General features: G+C 35.5%; 1 protein-coding gene across 1 annotated transcript; it reads right to left on the reverse strand.

Moving 5' to 3' along the window:
- Window positions 1–13,706: 13,706 nt before the first annotated feature.
- Window positions 13,707–20,788, reverse strand: LOC144445104 (SEC14-like protein 2). The gene is made up of 12 exons (XM_078134658.1): window positions 20,735–20,788; window positions 19,203–19,275; window positions 18,815–18,858; window positions 18,005–18,067; window positions 17,524–17,617; window positions 17,143–17,240; window positions 16,783–16,878; window positions 16,004–16,148; window positions 15,407–15,516; window positions 14,982–15,127; window positions 14,440–14,591; window positions 13,707–13,816 (listed from the first exon to the last, which is right to left on the reverse strand). The coding sequence occupies exons 1-12, from the start codon at window positions 20,786–20,788 to the stop codon at window positions 13,707–13,709; spliced, it is 1,185 nt and encodes a 394-aa protein (XP_077990784.1).
- Between the last annotated feature and the right edge of the window lie 2,406 nt (window positions 20,789–23,194).

A 23,194-nucleotide genomic window follows, 5' to 3' on the forward strand; every position in this document is an offset into this window, starting at 1 on the left:
TTGTAAGTATATTTTCAGTAGGAAAGAAAACGGAAAAGAGATTGATTTGTTCACCGATTTATCAGGATACGACTGAGCAAATAATATTAAAAAGTCAGTTTTGAGATCAGTTGGTTACTCTTTCAAGTAAATAAATAAACCATGGATCGATGATCTAATTAATAAGCTATCCATTGGAATGACTTATAAACAGATCCTAAAATTCACATAAAACTCAGTATTATTTGTTTTAATGACAGCTAGATTGTTTAAGTATTTCACCCAAAAGATTTTCCGAAAGATGTTGAGACCAAGGTCAACATCTCCACAACATTATCATCCCTAATACTAATATTTTACCGAGCTCTTCCTGTTTTACTTTTGGGAGACCCACTTCTCTCCTTACATTACAACCGACAGTTAATTACCTGCATGGTTCTCAACAGCGATTTGATTGATATGGTCTGATATTACAGTATCCAACCCTAACCAAAACCAGTGTGGCGGTGATGGGATGCCAAAATCACAAAAAATAATACAAAGTAAAATGTGACCCTCCCCTTATCCCATTAAAAAAAAAAATTACCCCCCCCCCCTGAGAACCGATTTGTAAAAAGGGGCATACCCCGTCCCCCCTTGTAATTACGGAAGGTTCTCATACAAGTGTTTAATGTATGTTTATATGTACATATTGTTTTGTTCTCCTGCAACTAATGTCAACTTGTTTTGTTCTTTAGGATTTACGGAGAAATATATTTAGCACAATAGCCGCATTCAAACAGGTGAATCTGTATTTGAACACATCTTCCCTTACTAATGTATATGTTATTTAATGTCTCATTCTGTTCATTGTGCATGAGGAAATAATCAATTACTAAAAAGTTAAATCAACAAGATTGATGCAAAATGTAAAGATGTTGAAAGCTTGTATTGATAAAATAGCAGTGATTACTTTGAAAGATGATGTAAATGATCCATTGTATGATGATGTCAGAATGTGCGAATCCAATAAGATAGCCTTGTGTCAAGATTCGTTACAATTCATGTAGCTGTATTTTTCTGACTTACCGTTTCCACAGACAGATAGGCAGACAAACAGTCAGACAAAGCTATAGCATTACCTTTCCTCACCAGTATGGATGTCACGATGACATAGACAGGCCGATCGACAGACTGACAGACACACACACAAAGCTATAGCATTATCTTAACTATATCCCTATTAAATATTTCTTTATATTGTTTACTACAGACAGATACAGATCGACAGACAGACAGACAGACAGACAGACAGACAGACAGACAGACAGATCTAGACAGACAGACAGACAGACAGACAGACAGAGATAGACCGACAGACAGACAGACCGACAGACAAATCTATAGCATTACCTTTACTATATCCTATTAACTATTTCCTACTATTGTTTACAACAGACATGAACAGATCGACAGCCAGACAGACAGACAGATCTAGACAAACATACAGACAGACAGACAGACAGACAGACAGACAGACAGACAGGCAGACAGACAGGCAGACAAAGCTATAACATTACCTCAACTAATACCCCTACCAATTGTTTCTTACTATTGTTTGCAGACATGGATAGATCGCCGTTTAAGGTGGAATCCAGTTAATCACAGTGGATTAGACGATCTAATAAAGGTTCCCTCAGACGACATTTGGAAGCCAAACATTCACTTGATAAGCACGTGGGTATTTTAGTGTGATACATGTATTTCAAGACATAGTGGGGACAGTATAAATCCGTTCTAAGGGAACATTATTCATTCACCTATACAGGCATAGCCTAATACTTGAATCAGTGTTAAGTATGTTGATTAATAGTATGCCATAATTTCTCGACACAGAACGGTAGTTGCCAACATTTTGAACCCTAGTCATAACATCAGCATCTTTCAATTTACTGCATTCGGTAAAATATTTTGTACGAAAGATACAATAATAAAACAACTAGTGCTTACAGTGATAGATGAACTATAAACACCTTTATGTCCCCATGTTTATATTATAAGGGGTTAAAGTTCATGTCTTGATTTTCCCACTGCAGATTTGAGATGGATGAATCGCCTCCAACACCACAGTACATACGGGTATCATCAAATGGAACAGTGACGTCACAAAGCGTTTGTTTGCTCAACTCTCATTGCTATTTGAATTTGAAATACTTTCCGTTTGATGAGCAATATTGTAGTTTTGAGTTTGGACAACTTCAGTACACAAATAAGGAACTGTCAGTTTATAATGCTAAACAAAAGTCTGTCGAGGAAATGGTACTTTTCTCAAACTATGAATGGGTTGTAGTTAATGTTTCCGCTAAGGAGTACGATTTTCGAAATTTCATGGAGCCTTTTTTTTCTTCCTTTGTACAGTATTCTTTCACTATCAAAAGAGTTTACACTTACTACATGATGCAAATTATTGTCCCAAGTTCCTTGTTGTTTTCTCTGTCGTTTATTATCTTCTGGTTACCACCTGACTGTGGTGAAAGGATTGGTCTGTCTGTTAGTATTCTTCTGGCCCTAACTGTAATTCAACTTCTTGTAGGTGATATAATTCCGACAAATGCAGCAAATGTTCCCGTAATGACTTACTTTGTACTGCTACACATAATTGTTATCATATCCACTATCATCGCTACCGTAATTATGATAAATTTGAAAAACAACGGGAAGTTAGGGCGTCCACTCCCGCCATGGGCAAGCAGATTAATCTCTTTACAAAAATCAATACATGGGAAGAAAAGTTGTGGACGAAATAATGTTGTACATAAAATGCCTGAACATGGTGACATAACACATCATGTGACTGACAGTGATCGTAGTGGTACTTTGAAGAAAGAAAGACAAATAGAATCTATTTCGTGCCCGAACGAAGAACCTCAGCCAACACCTTTGCATGTTCCAACTACTGGATATGACGAGCATGGTAGTGAAAGGCAGACATTCCGACATGGTTTTTGTATCACAGAGTATCAGGAGTCGAGCTATGAACCGAAAAAGACACAGGTGGGTCAACTGCAAAATAAAGTTTACTTTATAACTAAAGAAATAAACTAATTGATTGAGTGAATGTTTGCCGGTGTCTGTACTATCAAACTCAGAATTTCGTGTATAACAAGAAACTAATTAATATAGTTGTGCAAAACGACTTTTCTACACCCGTCCATTGATAATATGGGTAGCGTTTGATATACTGACACTAGAATGCTTTGTCTTTAACAGGGATCAAATACAGAGAATGAGTGGACTGAGGTCGTCACCATATTGGATCGTCTTCTCTTCTTTCTCTATGTGATTGGTATAAGCATAGCTGTCATTTGGTTTAGTCAATATGTATAGTAACAGATCAGCACATCAGAAAAGTCAGATGTGCGTATTTACCCATATCAATATCGGTTGTGTCAAATCAACCAACTTATCAATATATCGTTAGATTGCTGTTCACGTTGTCGCTTTCTTATATCTCTTCCTAATCTGTCTTTAGAAGGTACTTAACTTTTCATAACAATGTGGCGATAAATTTCTTTTTGACAGACTATGTATGTATGTATGTATGTATGTATGTATGTATGTATGTATGTATGTATGTATGTATAGTTCATTTTAAAAATGTGATGATAGTTTGTCATAACAGTGTCGAATATAAATACTTTTCATTTGATTTATATCTAAAAAAAACCACCCTTGGTATTCTTTGAAATACATAATGCATAACTGTAAGTGAGCCGACATAATAAAGTTTTGGAAAGTCAATATAAATGAAAGAATTTAAGTAGGATAAACGTGTTGAAATCATTTGTACTCTTTAGTCTATTCAAACTTACCAAGTGGATCATTTGATTTTATGAGATTTGTGAAATACAATGTCTAAGGTGAATTGAAATAAAGAGATTTAACTTGAACTGAATGTGTCCTGTGATTAGGTGCAATTATAGACAGTGGAGGGACTCGACTGTCTATGGAGGGGCTCGAAGGTCTATGGAAAGGCTCTATGTCCATGTAGGGGCTCGACTGTCTATGGAAGGGCTCGACTGTCCATGGACGGGCTTGACTGTCTATGGAAGGGCTCTAATGTCATGGACACAGAGTCCAAAGACCATTGGGAATTATCGTAGTTCGTAGTAAAACAGTTATGGAAAAGTTTATACTGGAATTCCTTATTTTTTATGTCAATGGAAACTTTATGTGGAAGTCCAAAGAAAGTAGAACTAGCCAAAGCACTGAAATAGCCATAACATACACAAACCCCCTATTTTTCAATTTGGACATTGAAATACAATACATACTACTTGTTGCAATTGTCAATAGATTGAAAGATGTGTTCCCTACAACAGACTTCAGTCTTTTTCTATACGAGTCAGAATTTGAAAATCTCAATATCTACAATCCAAGCATCTCAGGGATCTCTACTGAGACCATTGATATTCCGCATTTACATATCACAACTTGCCAAACTTATCTGACGTCATGACATGAGCTTTCACAAACTTGCAAATAACAATCAGCTCTACCCATACTTCTCTCTGGCCTACAGCTCAACAACGGTAATACACAATGGAAACCGCTGCTCAAGACATCAAGTCATGGATGACACGTTTAACAAACTTCAACTCAATAATGGCAAACCTGAAATACTACTCATCAAGTGTCAGTTTCACAGAACAAATCGTCACATTGACCATGTAAACATCGGATCACGTTGTCTTATGCACAGGTGTGTGTACGATGAACTCCCAGAAGATATTTGCAAGTGTTCATCCTGAAATTATGATATTCAAAAAAAATTAAAAAAAGAAAATCAATTTTTTTTTTCAAAATCACCAATTCCTGTTTCCACACATATCTATAATAACAATCATCTATTGATACTGATTCCTCCTACCCAGAGACACTTACGGCACTTGTAGTAACGTTGCCACGAACAGGCCTGCACTTTCATGGCAATGATTGGTTATTCAAGATTCATACATGTACCTATATGAGATATATTTTAATAGGATATATATAAATATATACTAGTAGTCTGAGACACCTTGTAATGTATAGGCTGTGTATGTGACGAAAAGGCCAAACTGCTTATGTCACAAGTATGGTAATTTGTGTCTTAAATAACGCAAATGTATCCACATCATCTAATATTTGCTTTAAAGATAAAGATGGAAAGTAAAATTCTACCTTGATGCATTTATTTTGTATATTCCGTAAATATAATCTTTTAAGTGAAATGACAACTTGGCATTATTGGAAACAACTAAAGTAGAGAAATGAGTTTGACATCATTAAAAAAAGTTAAAGTAGTGTATTATCTCTTTGTGCAAATAAGTATGCATTAGTTATGTTTGTGCTAGATGATAATGATGTAAACTACAATGTTACTTTTCGGGAGAAATGAATAGACAAAGAAAATAAATCTTTGTGAACTAATAACGAATACATTACTTCTGTAGCCTCAAGTCATTTGACAGGGACAATGATAAATGTACTTACTTCCTGATGTAAACAAGTTAATGTAGAAATAGCGCCATCGTATAATTTAAAGATAAATAGAGAGAGAAAGAGATGTGTATGGGGGTCAAAATAAATGCTGTCAATCAAAATTGTCACATTGAATTTGTTGTCAAGTGAAGGTAAATACACAAGTCATAACTATTGGTAATAACACTATATTGTGATTGTTGTATTTGAACACAAAATAATTGGTCATTATCTTATAAAATCAGAGAAATGAGGACAGTTAACAAGAAGCAATGATTACTATAGAAGCAAATTGTCAGGCTGCAATTCAAATCATTGAATTGTTTACTCATAGATACAAATATGAAACAATAATTCTAAAAATATAATGAAATGATGATTGCTAATTAGCATTTGATGTTCTTATGACGACTTACGAGTTAATTTCACTAATGGGTTAATCTTTTGCGCTAAAGCTGACGTCATAAGAACAGTGAATTATTGATTGATAATCATTATCTTCAAAAGTTAATTACTATATAATTAGTATATAATGAAATCATGCTAGGGCGCCCTCATCGGACGAGATAATATAATCCGAAGTCGGATGGCTGTTGCTTGCTGTCTAAATGGATGTGACGATTTTAAAAATACCGACCATAACAAGGGTGATAAGGTTATGAAAATATAAAAGCAATTAGGCAAAATGAATAAAGAAACTAAATTAACTTTCGCATGTTTCATAAGACCAATTCTTATAGAAAAACACAAAAGTGAGGTTTTTAAAAACTTTAATGAATTATCTTAGAAAAGAGTTGAACAGTTTAGAAGGTCAATAAGTGTGTCTTAATATCACCTACTGCATTATACAGTTTTAGAGAGATATCTAGTGACAACTTAGTAGATGATTCGAATTATTATCACATTTGTCACGAATATATAAAATGTTAAAATGCGGATAATTTTATTTATTCATTTATTAACCATCCAACAGGCATTGCCCAATAACAGGAGGAAAGTTCAGAGTTAATGCAGGAGGAAACGGAGTACCCGGGGAAAACATGCGTTGTTCGGTAGACTCAAACTGAACGACACTCTTCTTACTTACAGCATGGTAAATTTAATCAAACCCAGCCGACACCTGCCTGCAGAGATAAGAGGCGTGCGAACTAACCGCTCGGCCACCGACAACCCTAAAATGTGTATATTAAGGATGAGTGAACAATATCATTTTTGAAAATGAAAGTGTAAGTGTCTGTTTTCTTTTATTTTGCAGGCCTTTTTGTCGTTTCTTTCCTTAAAAGGAAAAGAAGCAACATTGTACCAGTATTTCGTTAGTCATTTCATTAAACCAATACTATTTTTAGGCATAACTCATTAATTAATCGATCGCAGTTAATTAGATCCACTATTCATCTGTCAATACAAAAATCTCTACCGTTACATCTTAAACACATACAAATTACATATATATTGATTTTTGTAAGTTTAATTGTAATGAAATGACGTAGTTATAAAATAATTGCATGTTATGACATTGATACCAAAATATAAACGATCATAGTGTACACTTACTATCCAAGTATTTATATTTTTGGTTTTACTATAAATAACGGATTGGAATCTCTCTATTGCTTTGCGTCTTAGTAAACGTCGAATTCTTTCAGACATATATGAAAAACTTACATTTAAAAAAACCAACCAATAATCTCCCCAGCTGTGAAACAATTACACAGCTATAGTGATTATGAGGAAGGAAATTCATTAAGAAAATCAATACAATACTGATGAATGTTTACTCGATGGATTACTGTACATGACTTTTATTAACTACAAAATTGTCAAATTGTTCACTTTGCGATCAAACGTGTATAAAGACGATTACTGACTTGATGTGAATATGTACACAAGAATGAGATACATCACCGTTTGCCTTATTCTCCTCAATGCAGGTAAGTCATTATTTATTGCTATCTGCTCCAGTTCTTGGTGAACACTGTGAAATGTTAGATTTTCTTTCTGCAATCATATTCATCATTTTGAGTTGTTTTTTACCCCAATAGCAGTGAGATCACATTTTGTTTAATACTTATTGATGTACTGTATCAAATCAGTGAAATTGCATCTACGTAAGAACAGGAAACCCGAATGGATCTCTGTAGCATTTGTGTTTGATTGTTTGTGTGTATTTGTCTGCATAACAGAAAATCGCTGGGAGGAATTCCCAGCACAAAAATTGAGTAAAAAAAAAGAAATAAAAAGAAAAAAAAAAGAAAAAAAAGAACAGGAAACCCTACCACTAAACTCGCTTGAAAATATGGCATTCTGATGTATTAAGTTGTTTGCAAAGTTACATAAGATTGTTAAAGAAAGTGTCCAAATGTCTCCAAGATTTCAAGGAATATGTAACCGGGCAGAAATGTCACATCTGAAAATTTTGTCATGGAATTTTAACTTTGCATTGATAAAATTCATCATAAACATGATTGTATTGATAAAAAGCATTGCGTTGTCTTTGCTCATTTAGAATAGTTGCTTTTACAAAAAAAAAATACTACTTGTTAATCTACTTACTCTCGCCACCCTTTCCACCTCTTCTTCTTGTTCAAAATAACCACCCTGCTTTAATTTTAAATGTTTCATCAGAGGTAGAAATATTATTGCGATTTGTTGAGGTATTCCTTAAAACAATGTTTGAATTTCAGCTCTACTTCAGATCCAAGCTGATGAGGAGAAAGAACTTCTTGAAAACCTTCTGTCTGATTATAATAAACTGTCACGTCCAGTTAACAATAACTCCGAAATATTCCCAGTGACAGTGGAGTTACTGATTGTCTACCTTGTAGAAATTGTAAGTATATTTTGTGATGAGTGTTGCATGACTATTGTGAACTCGTTGTTAGAATCGTTGTGATGTAGTCAAATAGATATCCATCTCGTAAGTAAATGCATGTAATGCAATGTAAAGAATGGAATAATATCACTGCCGTTACTAGAGGGTAGATAAACCATTTATACAGTATCAACCAACCAACCAACTAACCAACCAACCAACCAACCAATCAACCAATCAATCAATCAATCAATCAATCAATCAATCAATCAATCAATCAATCAATCAATAAATCAATCAATCAATCAATCAATCAATCAATCAATCAAGCAATCAGTGAATTTATAAAGTGCCAGTTTCCACTGCGATGTAGAGTTCAGAGGCGTTGTACAGATAGAATGCTCTGGAGAATAGATATGTCTTTAAGTACGTGTAAAATTGTAAGTATATTTTCAGTAGGAAAGAAAACGGAAAAGAGATTGATTTGTTCACCGATTTATCAGGATACGACTGAGCAAATAATATTAAAAAGTCAGTTTTGAGATCAGTTGGTTACTCTTTCAAGTAAATAAATAAACCATGGATCGATGATCTAATTAATAAGCTATCCATTGGAATGACTTATAAACAGATCCTAAAATTCACATAAAACTCGTTTGGTTAACAGTATTATTTGTTATAATGATAGCTAGATTGTTTAAGTATTTCACCCAAAAGATTTTCCGAAAGATGTTGAGACCAAGGTCAACATCTCCACAACATTATCATCCCTAATACTAATATTTTACCGAGCTCTTCCTGTTTTACTTTTGGGAGACCCACTTCTCTCCTTACATTACAACCGACAGTTAATTACCTGCATGGTTCTCAACAGCGATTTGATTGATATGGTCTGATATTACAGTATCCAACCCTAACCAAAACCGGTGTGGCAGCGATGGGGTGCCAAAATCACAAAAAAATAATACAAAGTAAAATGTGACCCTCCCCTTATCCCATTTTTAAAAAAAAATTACCCCCCCCCCCTGAGAACCGATTTGTAAAAAGGGACATACCCGTCCCCCCTTGTAATTACGGAAGGTTCTCATACAAGTGTTTAATGTATGTTTATATGTACATATTGTTTTGTTCTCCTGCAACTAATGTCATCTTGTTTTGTTCCCCTGCAACTAATGTCAACTTGTTTTGTTCTTTAGGATTTACGGAGAAATATATTTAGTACAGTAGCCGCATTCAAACAGGTGAATCTGTTATTGAACATATCTTCCCTTACTAATGTATATGTTATTTAATGTCTCATTTTGTGCATTGTGCATTGAGGAAACAATCAATTACTAAAAGTTAAATCAACAAGACTGATGGAAAATGTAAGATGTTGAAAGCTTGTATTGATAAAATAGCAGTGATTACTTTGAAAGAGTCGTTCATGTAAATGATCCATTGTATGATGATGTCAGGATGTGAGAATCCAATAAGAAAGCCTTGTGTCAAGATTCGTTACAATTCATGTAGCTGTATTTTTCTGACTTACAGTTTCCACAGACAGATAGGCAGACAAACAGTCAGACAAAGCTATAGCATTACCTTTCCTCACCAGTATGGATGTCACGATGACATGGACAGGCCGACCGACAGACTGACAGACACACAAAGCTATAGCATTATCTTAACTATATCCCTATTAAATATTTCTTTATATTGTTTACTACAGACAGATACAGATCGACAGACAGACAGACAGACAGACAGACAGACAGACAGATCTAGACAGACAGACAGACAGACAGACAGACAGACAGACAGAGAAAGACCGACAGACAGACAGAGCGACAGACAAATCTATAGCATTACCTTTACTATATCCTATTAACTATTTCCTACTATTGTTTACAACAGACATGAACAGATCGACAGCCAGACAGACAGACAGATCTAGACAAACAGACAGACAGACAGACAGACAGGCAGACAGACAGGCAGACAAAGCTATAACATTACCTCAACTAATACCCCTACCAATTGTTTCTTACTATTGTTTGCAGACATGGATAGATCGACGTTTAAGGTGGAATCCAGTTAATCACAGCGGATTAGATGATCTAATAAAGGTTCCCTCAGACGACATTTGGATGCCAAACATTCACTTGCTAAGCACGTAGGTACTTTAGTGTGATACATGTATTTCAAGACATAGTGGGGACAGTATAAATCCGTTCTAAGGGAACATTATTCATTCACCTATACAGGCATAGCCTAATACTTGAATCAGTGTTAAGTATGTTGATTAATAGTATGCCATAATTTCTCGACACAGGACGGTAGTTGCCAACATTTTGAACCCTTGTCATAACATCAGCATCTTTCAATTTACTGCATTCGGTAAAATATTCTGTACGAAAGATACAATAATAAAACAACTAGTGCTTACAGTGATAGATGAACTATAAACACCTTTATGTCCCCATGTTTATATTATAAGGGGTTAAAGTTCATGTCTTGATTTTCCCACTGCAGATTTGAGATGGATGAATCGCCTCCAACACCACAGTACATACGGGTATCCTCAAATGGAACAGTGACGTCACAAAGCGTTTGTTTGCTCAACTCTCATTGCAGTTTGAATTTGAAATACTTTCCGTTCGATGAGCAATATTGTAGTTTTGAGTTTGGACAACTTCAGTACACAAATAAGGAACTGTCAGTTTATAATGCTAAACAAAAGTCTGTCGAGGAAATGGTACTTTTCTCAAACTATGAATGGGTTGTAGTTAATGTTTCCGCTGGGGAGTACGATTTTCCAAATTTCATGGAGCCTTTTTTTTCTTCCTTTGTACAGTATTCTTTCACTATCAAAAGAGTTTACACTTACTACATGATGCAAATTATTGTCCCAAGTTCCTTGTTGTTTTCTCTGTCGTTTATTATCTTCTGGTTACCACCTGACTGTGGTGAAAGGATTGGTCTGTCTGTTAGTATTCTTCTGGCCCTAACTGTAATTCAACTTCTTGTAGGTGATATAATTCCGACAAATGCAACAAATGTTCCCTTAATGACTTACTTCGTACTGCTACACATAATTGTTATCATATCCACTATCATCGCTACCGTAATTATGATAAATTTGAAAAACAACGGGAAGTTAGGGCGTCCACTCCCGCCATGGGCAAGCAGATTAATCTCTTTACAAAAATCAATACATGGGAAGAAAAGTTGTGGACGAAATAATGTTGTACATAAAATGCCTGAACATGGTGACGTAACACATCATATGACTGATAGTGATCGTAGTGGTACTTTGAAGAAAGAAAGACAAATAGAAACCATTTCGTGCCCGAACGAAGAACCTCAGCCATCACCTTTGCATGTGCCAACTGCGGGATATGACGAGCATGGTAGTGAAAGGCAGACATTGCGACATGGTTTTTGTATCACAGAGTATCAGGAGTCAAGCTATGAACCGAAAAAGACACAGGTGGGTCAACTGCAAAATAAAGTTTACTTTATAACTAAGGAATATCTACAAAGAAATAAACTAACCGATTGAGTGAGTAACTGATTACTTAATCAACTATATGTGAAATGTTTGCCGGTGTCAGTACTATCAAACTCAGAATATCGTGTATAACAAGAAAATAATTAATATAGTTGTGCAAAACGACACCCGCCCATTGATAATATGGGTAGCGTTTGATATACTGAAACTAGAATGCTTTGTCTTTAACAGGGATCAAATACAGAGAATGAGTGGACTGAAGTCGTCACCATACTGGATCGTCTTCTGTTCTTTCTCTATGTGATTGGTATAAGCATAGCTGTCATTTGGTTTAATCAATATGTATAATAACGGGTCAGCACATCAGAAAAGTCAGATGTACGAATTTACCCATCAATCGGTTGTGTCAAATCAATCAACTTATCAATATTTCGTTAGATTGCTGTTCACGTTGTCGCTTTCTTATATCTCTTCGTAATCTGTCTTTAGAAGGTACTTAACTTTTCTTAACAATGTGGCGATAAATTTCGTTTTGACAGACTATTTACATCGTATGTATGTATGTATGTATGTATGTATGTATGTATGTATGTATGTATGTATGTATGTATGTATGTATGTATGTATGTATGTATGTATAGTTCATTTTAAAAATGTGATGATAGTTTGTCATAAACAGTGTCGAAATATAGATACTTTTCATTTGATTTATATCTAAAAAAACCACCATTGGTATTCTTTGAAATACATAATGCATAAATGTAAGTGAGCCAAGATAATAACGTTTTGGAAAGTCAATATAAATGCGTAGGATAAACGTGTTGAAATCATTTGTACTCTTTAGTCTATTCAAACTTACCAAGTGATTATTTGTTTTCATGAGATTTGTGAAATACAATGTCTAAGGTGAATTGAAATAAAGAGATTTCACTTGAACTGAATGTGTCCTGTGATTAGGTGCAATTATAGACAGTGGAGGGACTCGACTGTCTATGGAGGGGCTCGACTGTCTATGGAGGGTTTGACCATTTCACTTGAACTGAATGAGTCCTGTGATTAGGTGCAATTATAGACAGTGGAGGGGCTCGACTGTCTATGGAGGGGCTCGACTGTCTATGGAAGGGCTCTACTGTCCATGGTGGGGCTCGACTGTCTATGGAAGGGCTCGACTGTCTATGGAAGGGCTCGACTGTCAATGGAGGGGCTCGACTGTTTATGGAGGGGCTCGACTGTCTATGGTGCAGGAAACATTTATTCAGATGTAAATTGAACGCCAAGGTCAACAATAAACTTTCTCAACACATCAACACAGTTTCAACACATTATCATCAAATTATAGAAATTCTCTGAAACCATACATATACACACTTTTAATGGTTTTAGTTTTTATTTGCTTTATTGTTTAGAATAGACGATTACGTATCTAACAACTGCATGGTTTTGCATTGAGATTTTGCATTGAGAGTTACAGGTTCATGTGACACACATAGTTCAAATTTTAAACTATAAAAACAAAAGCTGTGACATAATTTCAAATCTTAAACTTTAAAAAATAATTGACATAATTTCAAATCTCAAACTACAAAAAGAAATAATTGTGACATATTTCATGTCTCTAGAAAATTCAAAACGCAGTTCTGATTGTTATTTAAGACCCATTCATTTGATTGGGTATTCTGTTGAAGAAATTGATAGGTTCTCTCCTTATATGGACTGAACTTCTCCTTATATGGAGTGACTTCAAGAGGATATAAAGCCAAAAGAAAGCAAACAACTATTATTTGTAGCAAAGCCTAATGAAGAACTGAGCACTAAAATTGAAACTATAACTAGTATATACTCGGAGAGGATACACCAATGTTGGGTGAATTGTTAGCATATAAGCAACACTGCTTGCTCACAAGGTCATCGTCATAGCAACTACAGGTACGTATCTTCCTCCTTGATGTCATCTGGGTTAATGACCTCACAGAAGTAATGCAATGTTTTGTTTTTGGTCCAGGAGTGACTGTTATCAAATCTCAGTATATCTGAAAATAAATGTACAGAAAGTTATCAAGTTACTGACTAATTTGTACAGTTTAGATAACAATGCAAGAATCCTTGGTGACGTGTTATTGTTTCAATAAATGAAGGTCAAACAACACTGTTAATGGTATAAACACAGCTATGAAACCAGACATCCTTGTGCATGTATAGTGTTTTAGTCCATCCGGAAGACTAGTCTGACTGCGATGAAGTGTAGTGAGTGATGTGACAGCGTCTACAGCATCATTCGATGTGACAAGGTGTATGTTGGTGAAAAGGGCAAAGGTTAAAATAACAGTTTGAGACGCATCCAAAGTATTCAACAAATCAGCTCTCACAGACCATGTCACACAAAATAACCACGTCATCATTTGGAACTCTGCAAATATCACCTACAGAAATGGGACAGGTTATCAAGGCAAACTAGCTAACATCTCTACATCAGAAGACAAGGGCAACACCATGAACAGGGACGAGGGGGCATACCAATTACATCATCTCTACTATCAGCTGGTCATCGCCACTTCGCCAGCTAGTGGTAAAGCAAGCAAACAGACAATTTTGTTTGATGTGTATAGAGAGTGCTTTGTTTGATGTGTTATATTTTTTGCTATCACTATCTTACATTTTCCAGGTTCATCACAGGTGAAACTACCATCTTCATACACCAAGTGAGAGTTGTGTTTCTCTAATGCTTGGACAGTTTTCATCGCCATGGTACCGGTCTGAACCATCACTTGTAAACCAATATCTCCTTCATCTGTCTTGAAGACGTATCTGAATTATAGAATTGTGCAAATTTTACTACTTAAGTATAGATGGCAAAAAAAGAGACAGGCACTGAACATGTTCTCCCTTTCTGTTATTGATAAGCCTCAAGAATATTTGAAATATTAAGTCCGTTTGAGTATTTTTCTAAAACAAATTTGCAAGAAAACTTGTGAGGCAACTGTTACCCCAGGCTATTAAGTACAATAGAAATACCAAAAGCAAAATTTACAAGGATAACATACTGGCATGGATAGAATGTTATGACGGGCATTATATCATACACTTTCTTTATACCACCATTAGTATCATGGTACATATGCAAATTTCGCTTTCATGGTTTGTATTTACAATATGATCACCAAGTGACGTAATATCTAATTACAGAGTACTACTTACCGGATGGCACTTCCAGGTATATCAACATCATAGTTTAAGTCAAATTTCTGTCCATGTTTGACTACTTGCTTTGTAAGATTGGCATCGTCTGGAATAATTGGTTCTTGGTTGTAGTAGGATTCTGGGATAATTCCACCTGGCTTGACCTAAAAACAACAACCCAGAATGCCTTTCGTGAATGTTGTTGGCTACTCGTATTTCGATATCTAGGATTTTTTAATGGAATTTACTATGACAATGTGTGACTGCATAGGCTAAGTTACTGTATAATGACGATGTATGACTACACAGACCAAGTAACTAACACTGCATGCTATACATAGTTACTATACTAGGACATTTATTATCACCATTCTCTGGTTAGCTATATACTTACTATGCTAGGACATTTAGGATCACCATTCTCTGGTTAGCTATATACTTACTATGCTCGGACATTTTGGATCACCATTCTCTGGATCAGTCATAGTACCACCCCAGTAGACAGGTAGACTTTCTGGGGGAATGTATTTAGCCAAGTAGTCCTTGAAATTTTCTAATAACAAATAAACAAAATAAAATTAATGTACATATTTATCTTTTGCTCTATAATTTATGTAACTTTTAAAAATCTGTCCTTTTGTTTGTTTACAACAAATATCCTGTTTTCTTTGTAACCTTTTGACTTGATAACATTTGACGAATACAAGCTTACTGTCTATAAATTGGCATGTACACTGATGATAACGAAGTATATGCTTCCACTATAACGGATTGGTATGCATTTTAATTTTAATGAGTCATTTGCATAATTAACAAAATTCAACAAATTACAAATTTTAAAATAATTTTGGATAGTGGGTCAGAAGATGGACGAAATGTCTTAAGAAGCCTTTCAGTTTACATCTGGTTACTATACATACATATGATAAAAGGATTTCATATGTTGTCATAGTAACAGATATGCACTTCCAACCACTTTAAAATAAAATAAAAAAGTGATTTGAATATCTTAAAAATGGATAATTTTCTTGAGTACTTACTGCCAAGTACATGAATCTTCTTTTTAGTTCTCTCATCCAAGAATGGTTTGACGAGCGTGAAGGCTGCTGGGAAAACCCTGGGTGCTCTCACAATAAAGATCGCCTTTGTTGTCTCAGGGTAGTTGTCTAGTGTGAAAGCAATAATCTAATAGTTAAAAGAAAAAGCGTTAAAGGTAACATACTGAAAATAAACAGACACATTAGTCTTTTAAAATCTAAGCAAATTCTATGTTTGTGGTGAGGTTGGCGGATACGCTTTACACACATAGAGATTTAGAATTGGTATACTGTTGTCCAAGTTTTCCCATCCCGTATACCCACCCCAACTAGGTTGCTCTGCTCCCTTGTACATATACCGGCTTCTTTTAAATGAGCAACAACACTTAGTCACTAGATTGCTTTGGCTTCCATTATTGTGAATGACCACTTTATATATACCATGCACGAGCCAGATTCAACAAAAAATGTGGAATACACACTCTGGTCTCTCTACGTCACGACACGTGTGTCTACATCATTGGTTCTGCCTTGTTAGAAAAATGAGTCACACACTCAAAATTGCCATTACTTTCCCAATTTTCTAACAATTATTGGCCATGGCATATTATATTATTTTCCAATATTTTTCTTCATTCAGCCGGAAAATACTCATAGCGATAAGGGCTTCGTCGGTCACTTGTATTTCCGTGGCTGAACGAAGAAAAATACTGGGGAATAATATCTCATTATTCCACATAATTCGTGACTAAGACCCCCCCCCCCCACCATCAACAACCCACCTTGTTGAATAAGTCTACACCAGGCTTCCACAAATGTTTGGTTCCAAGTCCTTCGAGATCCATGATCAAAATACTGCCTTCAATTCTTTTTCCATACTGTTAACAAAGTCACACATATTGTAATAAGTCATTATATAGACAATGTTAAAATTAGGGCCCTAACGCAAGAAAAGATCTAGATAACATGCAATATTTAGTTTGTGTAGTAATCTAAAAATTAAGAGATAGACATTGTCGTTGATGAATACTTTGGTATGGAGCCTGTCTTCACTTACAAATAAAAAGTAAATTTGGATCATGAAAATATCAATAAGGACGGAAACATGACTGTAAAATTCTGATGATTTCGGGACAACTCACCTTTTCAGACAGTTTTGGGCAGTGGTCTCTCCATATATATTCAAGGTTACGTATACGACTAGACATCATATCCTTGGCTCGGACCGACCTAAACAGACCTATTTAAACGAACAGATATGGGTTATAGTCCACAATCTGTCTATTCAGATATATATGCTTTTATTACTACAAGCTGTATTATCGTTAGATCTAATTGGTCTAAATAGACCATGTAGAACTTATTAGGTGTATAGAACAGAGAGACAGACTCAGCTGTCAGGATTCTTTGTCAAGTTTGATTTTGGATATTCCTAATGTGTCAATACTTTAGTCCTTGCTTATTGTTATCTATTGTATGGGTCAAACCACTACCACAACAGAGGGGTGAATGGATCATTTTACCTTTTGGATCAACCCAACCAATAGGATCAATCCGAATAGGACACCCTTCTTTGTCTTCTCCAACAATTCCACCAGGATAATATTTCTCCAACACCTAGTTTACAAATAAAAATTGGTGGTGAAAGAGGCTCTTAGTTGGAAACCATAATACTACAAAACAATATGAAGCGTGTTTTAAACATAGCATAAGGTCGGCATGTCATCATGTGTAATAAAGATCATAAAAAACAAATATCATAAGATGCCAAGATAAGACAAGATGTAGTCTGCAAATCTGTAAAGGTCTACAGTTCAATCCAACATCCTTACCTTACTATTATCTTATCAATGCAGCTATAAAGATTACATAGAATCGTGTATTTGTTCATATCAGGACCAACTATAATGCAAGTGTTAAAAAGTACTGTATGTAAATCTCTAGACCTTCAATATTCAGAATGCATCTTTTTTTTTTTTTGGTCTTGCTTTAGTACATACATACCTCTGGCTCAACGAAATCCTCAATAATGGTATCTAGATTCATCTTTTTCCTTACTTCAAGATGCTGAAAAAATAAGGCAGAATATGGCCGCCCTTAACACAGTATATGGTAGAATATGGCATCCCAAAATACAATCCATGGTAGAATATGGCATCCCTAAATACAATCTAAGGTAGAATATGGCTGCCCTAAATACAATATGTGGTAGAATACGGCATCCCTAAATACATTATATGGTAGAATACAGCAGCCCTAAATACAATCTAAGGTAGAATATGGCTGCCCTAAATACAATATATGGTAGAATACGGCATCCCTAAATACAATATATGGTAGAATACAGCAGCCCTAAATACAATCTAAGGTAGAATATGGCAGCCCTAAATACAATATATGGTAGAATACGGCAGCCCTAACTACAATATATGGTAGAATACGGCAGCCCTAAATACAATCCATGGTAGAATATGGCAACCCTAAATACAATCTAATGTAGAATATGGCAGCCCTAAATACAACCTAAGGTAAATTATGGCAGCCCTAAATACAACCTAAGGTAAATTATGGCTACCCTAAAGACAATAAAGTACATTCTCGTCAAAGTTATGAGACGACGTTTTTATGATCATCTAGAAACTATTAGAATTAAACTAACAACGTAAATGTGACATTGGTTGGAAGGCAAAGAATGGTCTAAAACAATAATAGATATATTTGTGTGGATTTAGATCTATGAACTGATCTATCAATCAAACTAATTGATACCCACAGAAAAGAAAATTGAATCAGAGAGTGTAAATCAGTACTTACATTACGTAACATTGTTTCAGCTTTGTCAACATCATAGGCCCTGGCTGTAAGTATACAGACACAATAAAAGTCTATAGTAGGTCACTAGGGTACCTTATGAATAGTCTGTGAATATATCACCATAGACATATACTCCCAAAAGGGTCTTCCTTAGCCTAGATTCAAGTCGTATGTGCATGTTTCCCTACAACCTAGCATTTTGCTAACGTTGGTGGAATCCAGGAGATTATCAAGAAATACAGGTGTTTGTGATGTATTCTTCAAAGAATATAACTTTAAATCATCCACGGGAATTGTATAAACAGTATCAAGTGACAATTTTTCATCTTGGAAAAATAATTGCAACTCTGAAATTGTGATTTTTATCTAAGTATTGTCATATTTTTACCTCTCAACCACCTGGTATGGAAGTAGTCATCATGTTCAGGTTTGGTACATACATCCTTTACTCTCTCCTTGAACTGAAAACACAGTTTAATAAAATAAAAGACAATTTAATGATAATTATAATACATAGAAAACAAGTCAACAAATAGTGCAGGTCACACTGACCCAGGGAATAAGTTAGGCTTAGCATAGCTTAGTACAGTATATTCAAGAATTGACCAAGCAAAATCTGAACTGTGACCTTTTGTATCGACTTGCAACAATATAGTTTTCGTTTTGTTTGTTGGAACTGCTTAAAGTCAAATATTGTTTTCTGATGTTAATATTAACAATCATTTTATTAAATGTAACATTGACATCACAATCAGAACATAGAGAAAGACATCGGTATGTCTCACACCACATCTTTAAAAACGAAATGTCGTGTCTGTTAACAATCCTACCAGTCCACCATGTTTTTAATCCACCTATAGCATCAGGCCCGGTCAGTTGCGTAAATGTAACCCTCACCCAATTTAGTTTTCTAAACAGTGGCCTTTCCTCAGTTTCCTTCTCCTAACAAAGTTATCTATCGAAAACTTACATTTTTGCTAGATATATACCTCTCCCCTTTACTGTTATTGTAGAATAATGGAATTATTAATATTAAATAATTGTTATAATCGGTTATTATATTCCATCATCATGTGATAATGAGATCAAGACTCACCACAGTAATCCATCCAACAGTGAAGATAAATGGCTATCAATTTGACAACACAGTCAGTCACTGCCATCAAGGGAAGGTAAGGTAATCTGATTTCATTTATATCATTTATGCTAATTTAATCAACATTACAGAGTTGTATTGTCCTAAAAACTGTCAAAATTCACCATAAGATCGACTCTCAATGATGAGATGTTAAAATTCGTCAAAACTTGCACAATTATATTTTTAGGTTTATTCGATACTAGCAGGGTATTACAGTCGACAGTCCATGTGTATTTAGATAGCTCACTGAGTGCCATCACTGAGGTTGCCACGCCCCCTGTTAGGGAACACGTTTACAGTACACGATTGAAGCAGGCACGTGATACATATAAACATGGAAACATTGAAGAGGGATGAATCCCCCATCTGCGAATACGTTTATACTGGTATGTAGTATTTGTGTGACGACGAAACAACAATTAGGTCGCATCTGTGAATGCATACGATCGTACGATGCTTGGATGAACAGGTGATTGTAATATGATTGGTACAGTTATGGGTACATCGTCAATGTTTAACATAGGAGTACTGCTATCTCTTTAGATAGCATCGTTTTACCCTTGCTTTGTTGCAATGACAACTACTGTAGATAAGTCATAAAGAACAGTGTATTTATGTGACATGCATTTCATCTTAGAGAGTTTCACAAAATTGATATGTGATTTTGCAATTTAATTCCCAAGTTCATGAATTGGTACATCGTTTCCCCAACCGTCCTCTTTTTAACCAACTATGCTCATATTGTTCATGTTTCGTTGGTATCAAACTTTAGAACGGCTTACCTTCTTAAGCTTTTCCTCCTGCTTTGGACTAAGGTCGCCAATAAACCCACTCATGGTTGGGGAAGCAGACAAACGTGTTCTAAGTTGAAACGGGTATGGTTATGGTATGGTCTGCAACGTGACTGCTAAACTCTACCAATGGTCCTGCAGAACTTTGATCTGCAATGTGACTGTTGTTGCACCAGTGATCCTGCAGAACTAAGTGCGATCACCTGCTGTCTGTCTGTATATACCAAACAAAACTTTGGACACTCAGTCAGGTCACAATAGTTAAGCGTGGTAAAGGTAGGGTCCTATACCAAAGTCTAAGTGATTTACTATTACACTGAACGGTGATAGCGGTGTTTGTTATCCTTTGCGATCGTCTGCACCGAATAAATGCTGTTAAATATTAAAACCCTCTGACTGACTAAATACTATTAGTATTACGCCTACAACACACCAGTTCCACACTTGATAATATGTCCTAAAGTATATGATACACATAGAATATTAGACATCTAGCGGCACTTCGATGTTACTCCCTCTTCGATTCCTAGTATGGTATTCCTCGTTTCACACAGTCGATATATTAGGGTGTACGTTGGTACTCGACAACTCAATTTTATCGAAATATGAATTTTCGGGTTTTTCATGTCGGTCGTTTTAACACAAAAGTATGTTTTTATGTAACCGCGTTCCCATTGATTTCTGTTATGAATTTCAAGGTTTTGCAGAAAAAAATATACTGTTAAAGCCCAAACGAAATAGTGTGTATAAAGTGTCGCTACTTTTCGTGTGTTTTCAAGATGGCGACGTAGTACATGTGATTGGGGATCGATGAGGCCCTAGGGTCGAGCGTGGACGGGAAGTTTTCGTCTTTCGAAAAGGCATTTCGGAACAACTTTGTTCAACAACTGACCTTTATTAGGACTTCAAAAATCACAATTGTGGGTCCGAATTACTTCCATAGTTCATGAAATTGAGTTGAAGTTGTGGTCTTGCTAACCCAAATCGTACTTATGTATGTATAACAGTCAACAGTCAGCGACGTCTTTGACAGGTACATGTAGTTTATAGTCCTATAAACTTGTTAATTGACGTGACACTGTCGTGTCGTGCATGCAGTGATCGTTAACACTAACTGTCGGCATTTCCTCTTCGTATACTTAACATTTTGTCATTTTCACACATCATGAAGAAATTGTTCTGTTCATTTTCAGATTCATCGCAAGACTACAAAGTTCTACATAGCACGGTAGTCGATTTGCTGTACCAAATCTGGACTTCTTCAAGTTACATTGTCTCGAATAAAACCAGCTCTGTGTTGACTTTTATTTGTATTTTGTGAGAAAAAACGTGAATGTAATTAACGTAAACCCCTTAAATATCCCTACCACCTGAGGATAGCTATATTCAGTAAAGTATGACTGATGTGACCACATGGAAAAGAAATTAATGAAATATTAGCTTACATCTTACAAACTTGTTAAAAATTAGTGCACTTACAATGACGTCGTGTATTAAAAACTTGTTTTGTTTGTTTGAGTCCCCTGTGGTCGTACAAATCATGGGCAAAATATTTCGTGGCCCCCCTCTCAGACCACCAGAATGTTCGTGCCCCCCACCCCATTTTCTTATCAAGCCCCCTTGTCGTGAATTGTACTAGTTCCCCGTATAAAAGTACTGAATCTGTTATTAAGAATGAAATGTATGGATTACACAATCCGGTAATTGTTGCATTGTATAAAGATCGGTGTCGATGTATAAAGTCATACGATGTATGTGTTCAGAAAAACACTAATTATTGGCGATTGTGGAATTTTACATAAAATCAATGGGCTATGTGAGTATTACGTAGAAATAGTACTTTTGGGTGCTTACTAATCATAACTAAAATCGAAATATAGTTGGCTGTCGGCTATGTGGCATCATTGATGATCCAAATAATGAATATATATCTACATATTATTTATAATGTTTAAATTATATGTATTCTTGTCCTTACATATAAGAGTTTTAAATATTTGCGATGGGTCGACCTTAGTTCTATTGTCTATCTTGTTTCTTCTGGCGATGTGTATTTACATAGTTACGATGTGCATTTGCTGTTGACGTATGTAAGTGAACATGAACATGTCTCGTTTGGTGATGAAGACTGGTGGATTGATAAAACATCATGTCATTGGTACTATGTGAGCGTTGCTTATAAGATAGGAGATGGTGACAGTTTCGCTGAATACCATAAGTTTCGTTTCGTTTCGTTTCGTTTCGCCAAATACCATAAGCCGGTAATGAATGCAAGTATTGTTTTGCGATCGCCACAAGTGGAAAATCAGAGTCTTGGCGAAAACGTGCGTAGAACAAATAGGTACATGTAGTGTATACACCAGTTAGTATACGCCTTTGTAGATCTCCTTCTTTCTTTATAGCTGGTGTGTAGTAGCACGCTTCGGAGTTTGGTTGTACGTGGTCAAATAA

Source organism: Glandiceps talaboti, chromosome 13, assembly GCF_964340395.1.
Source record: "Glandiceps talaboti chromosome 13, keGlaTala1.1, whole genome shotgun sequence".
In the NCBI taxonomy this organism is placed as follows: Eukaryota; Metazoa; Hemichordata; class Enteropneusta; family Spengelidae; genus Glandiceps; species Glandiceps talaboti.

What these genes read in the sequence shown, in the direction of transcription:
- LOC144445104 (XM_078134658.1), bottom strand. Translation starts at nt 20,788, where the DNA reads ATGAGTGGGTTTATTGGCGACCTTAGTCCAAAGCAGGAGGAAAAGCTT. An exon ending in AGGATTTCGTTGAGCCAGAG is followed by an intron (nt 17,618 to 18,004) that starts GTATGTATGTAC and finishes TTTGTAAACTAG; the next exon opens with GTGTTGGAGAAATATTATCC. An exon ending in CTGTGATGAACCTGGAAAAT is followed by an intron (nt 13,817 to 14,439) that starts GTAAGATAGTGA and finishes ATTTATTTTCAG; the next exon opens with ATATACTGAGATTTGATAAC.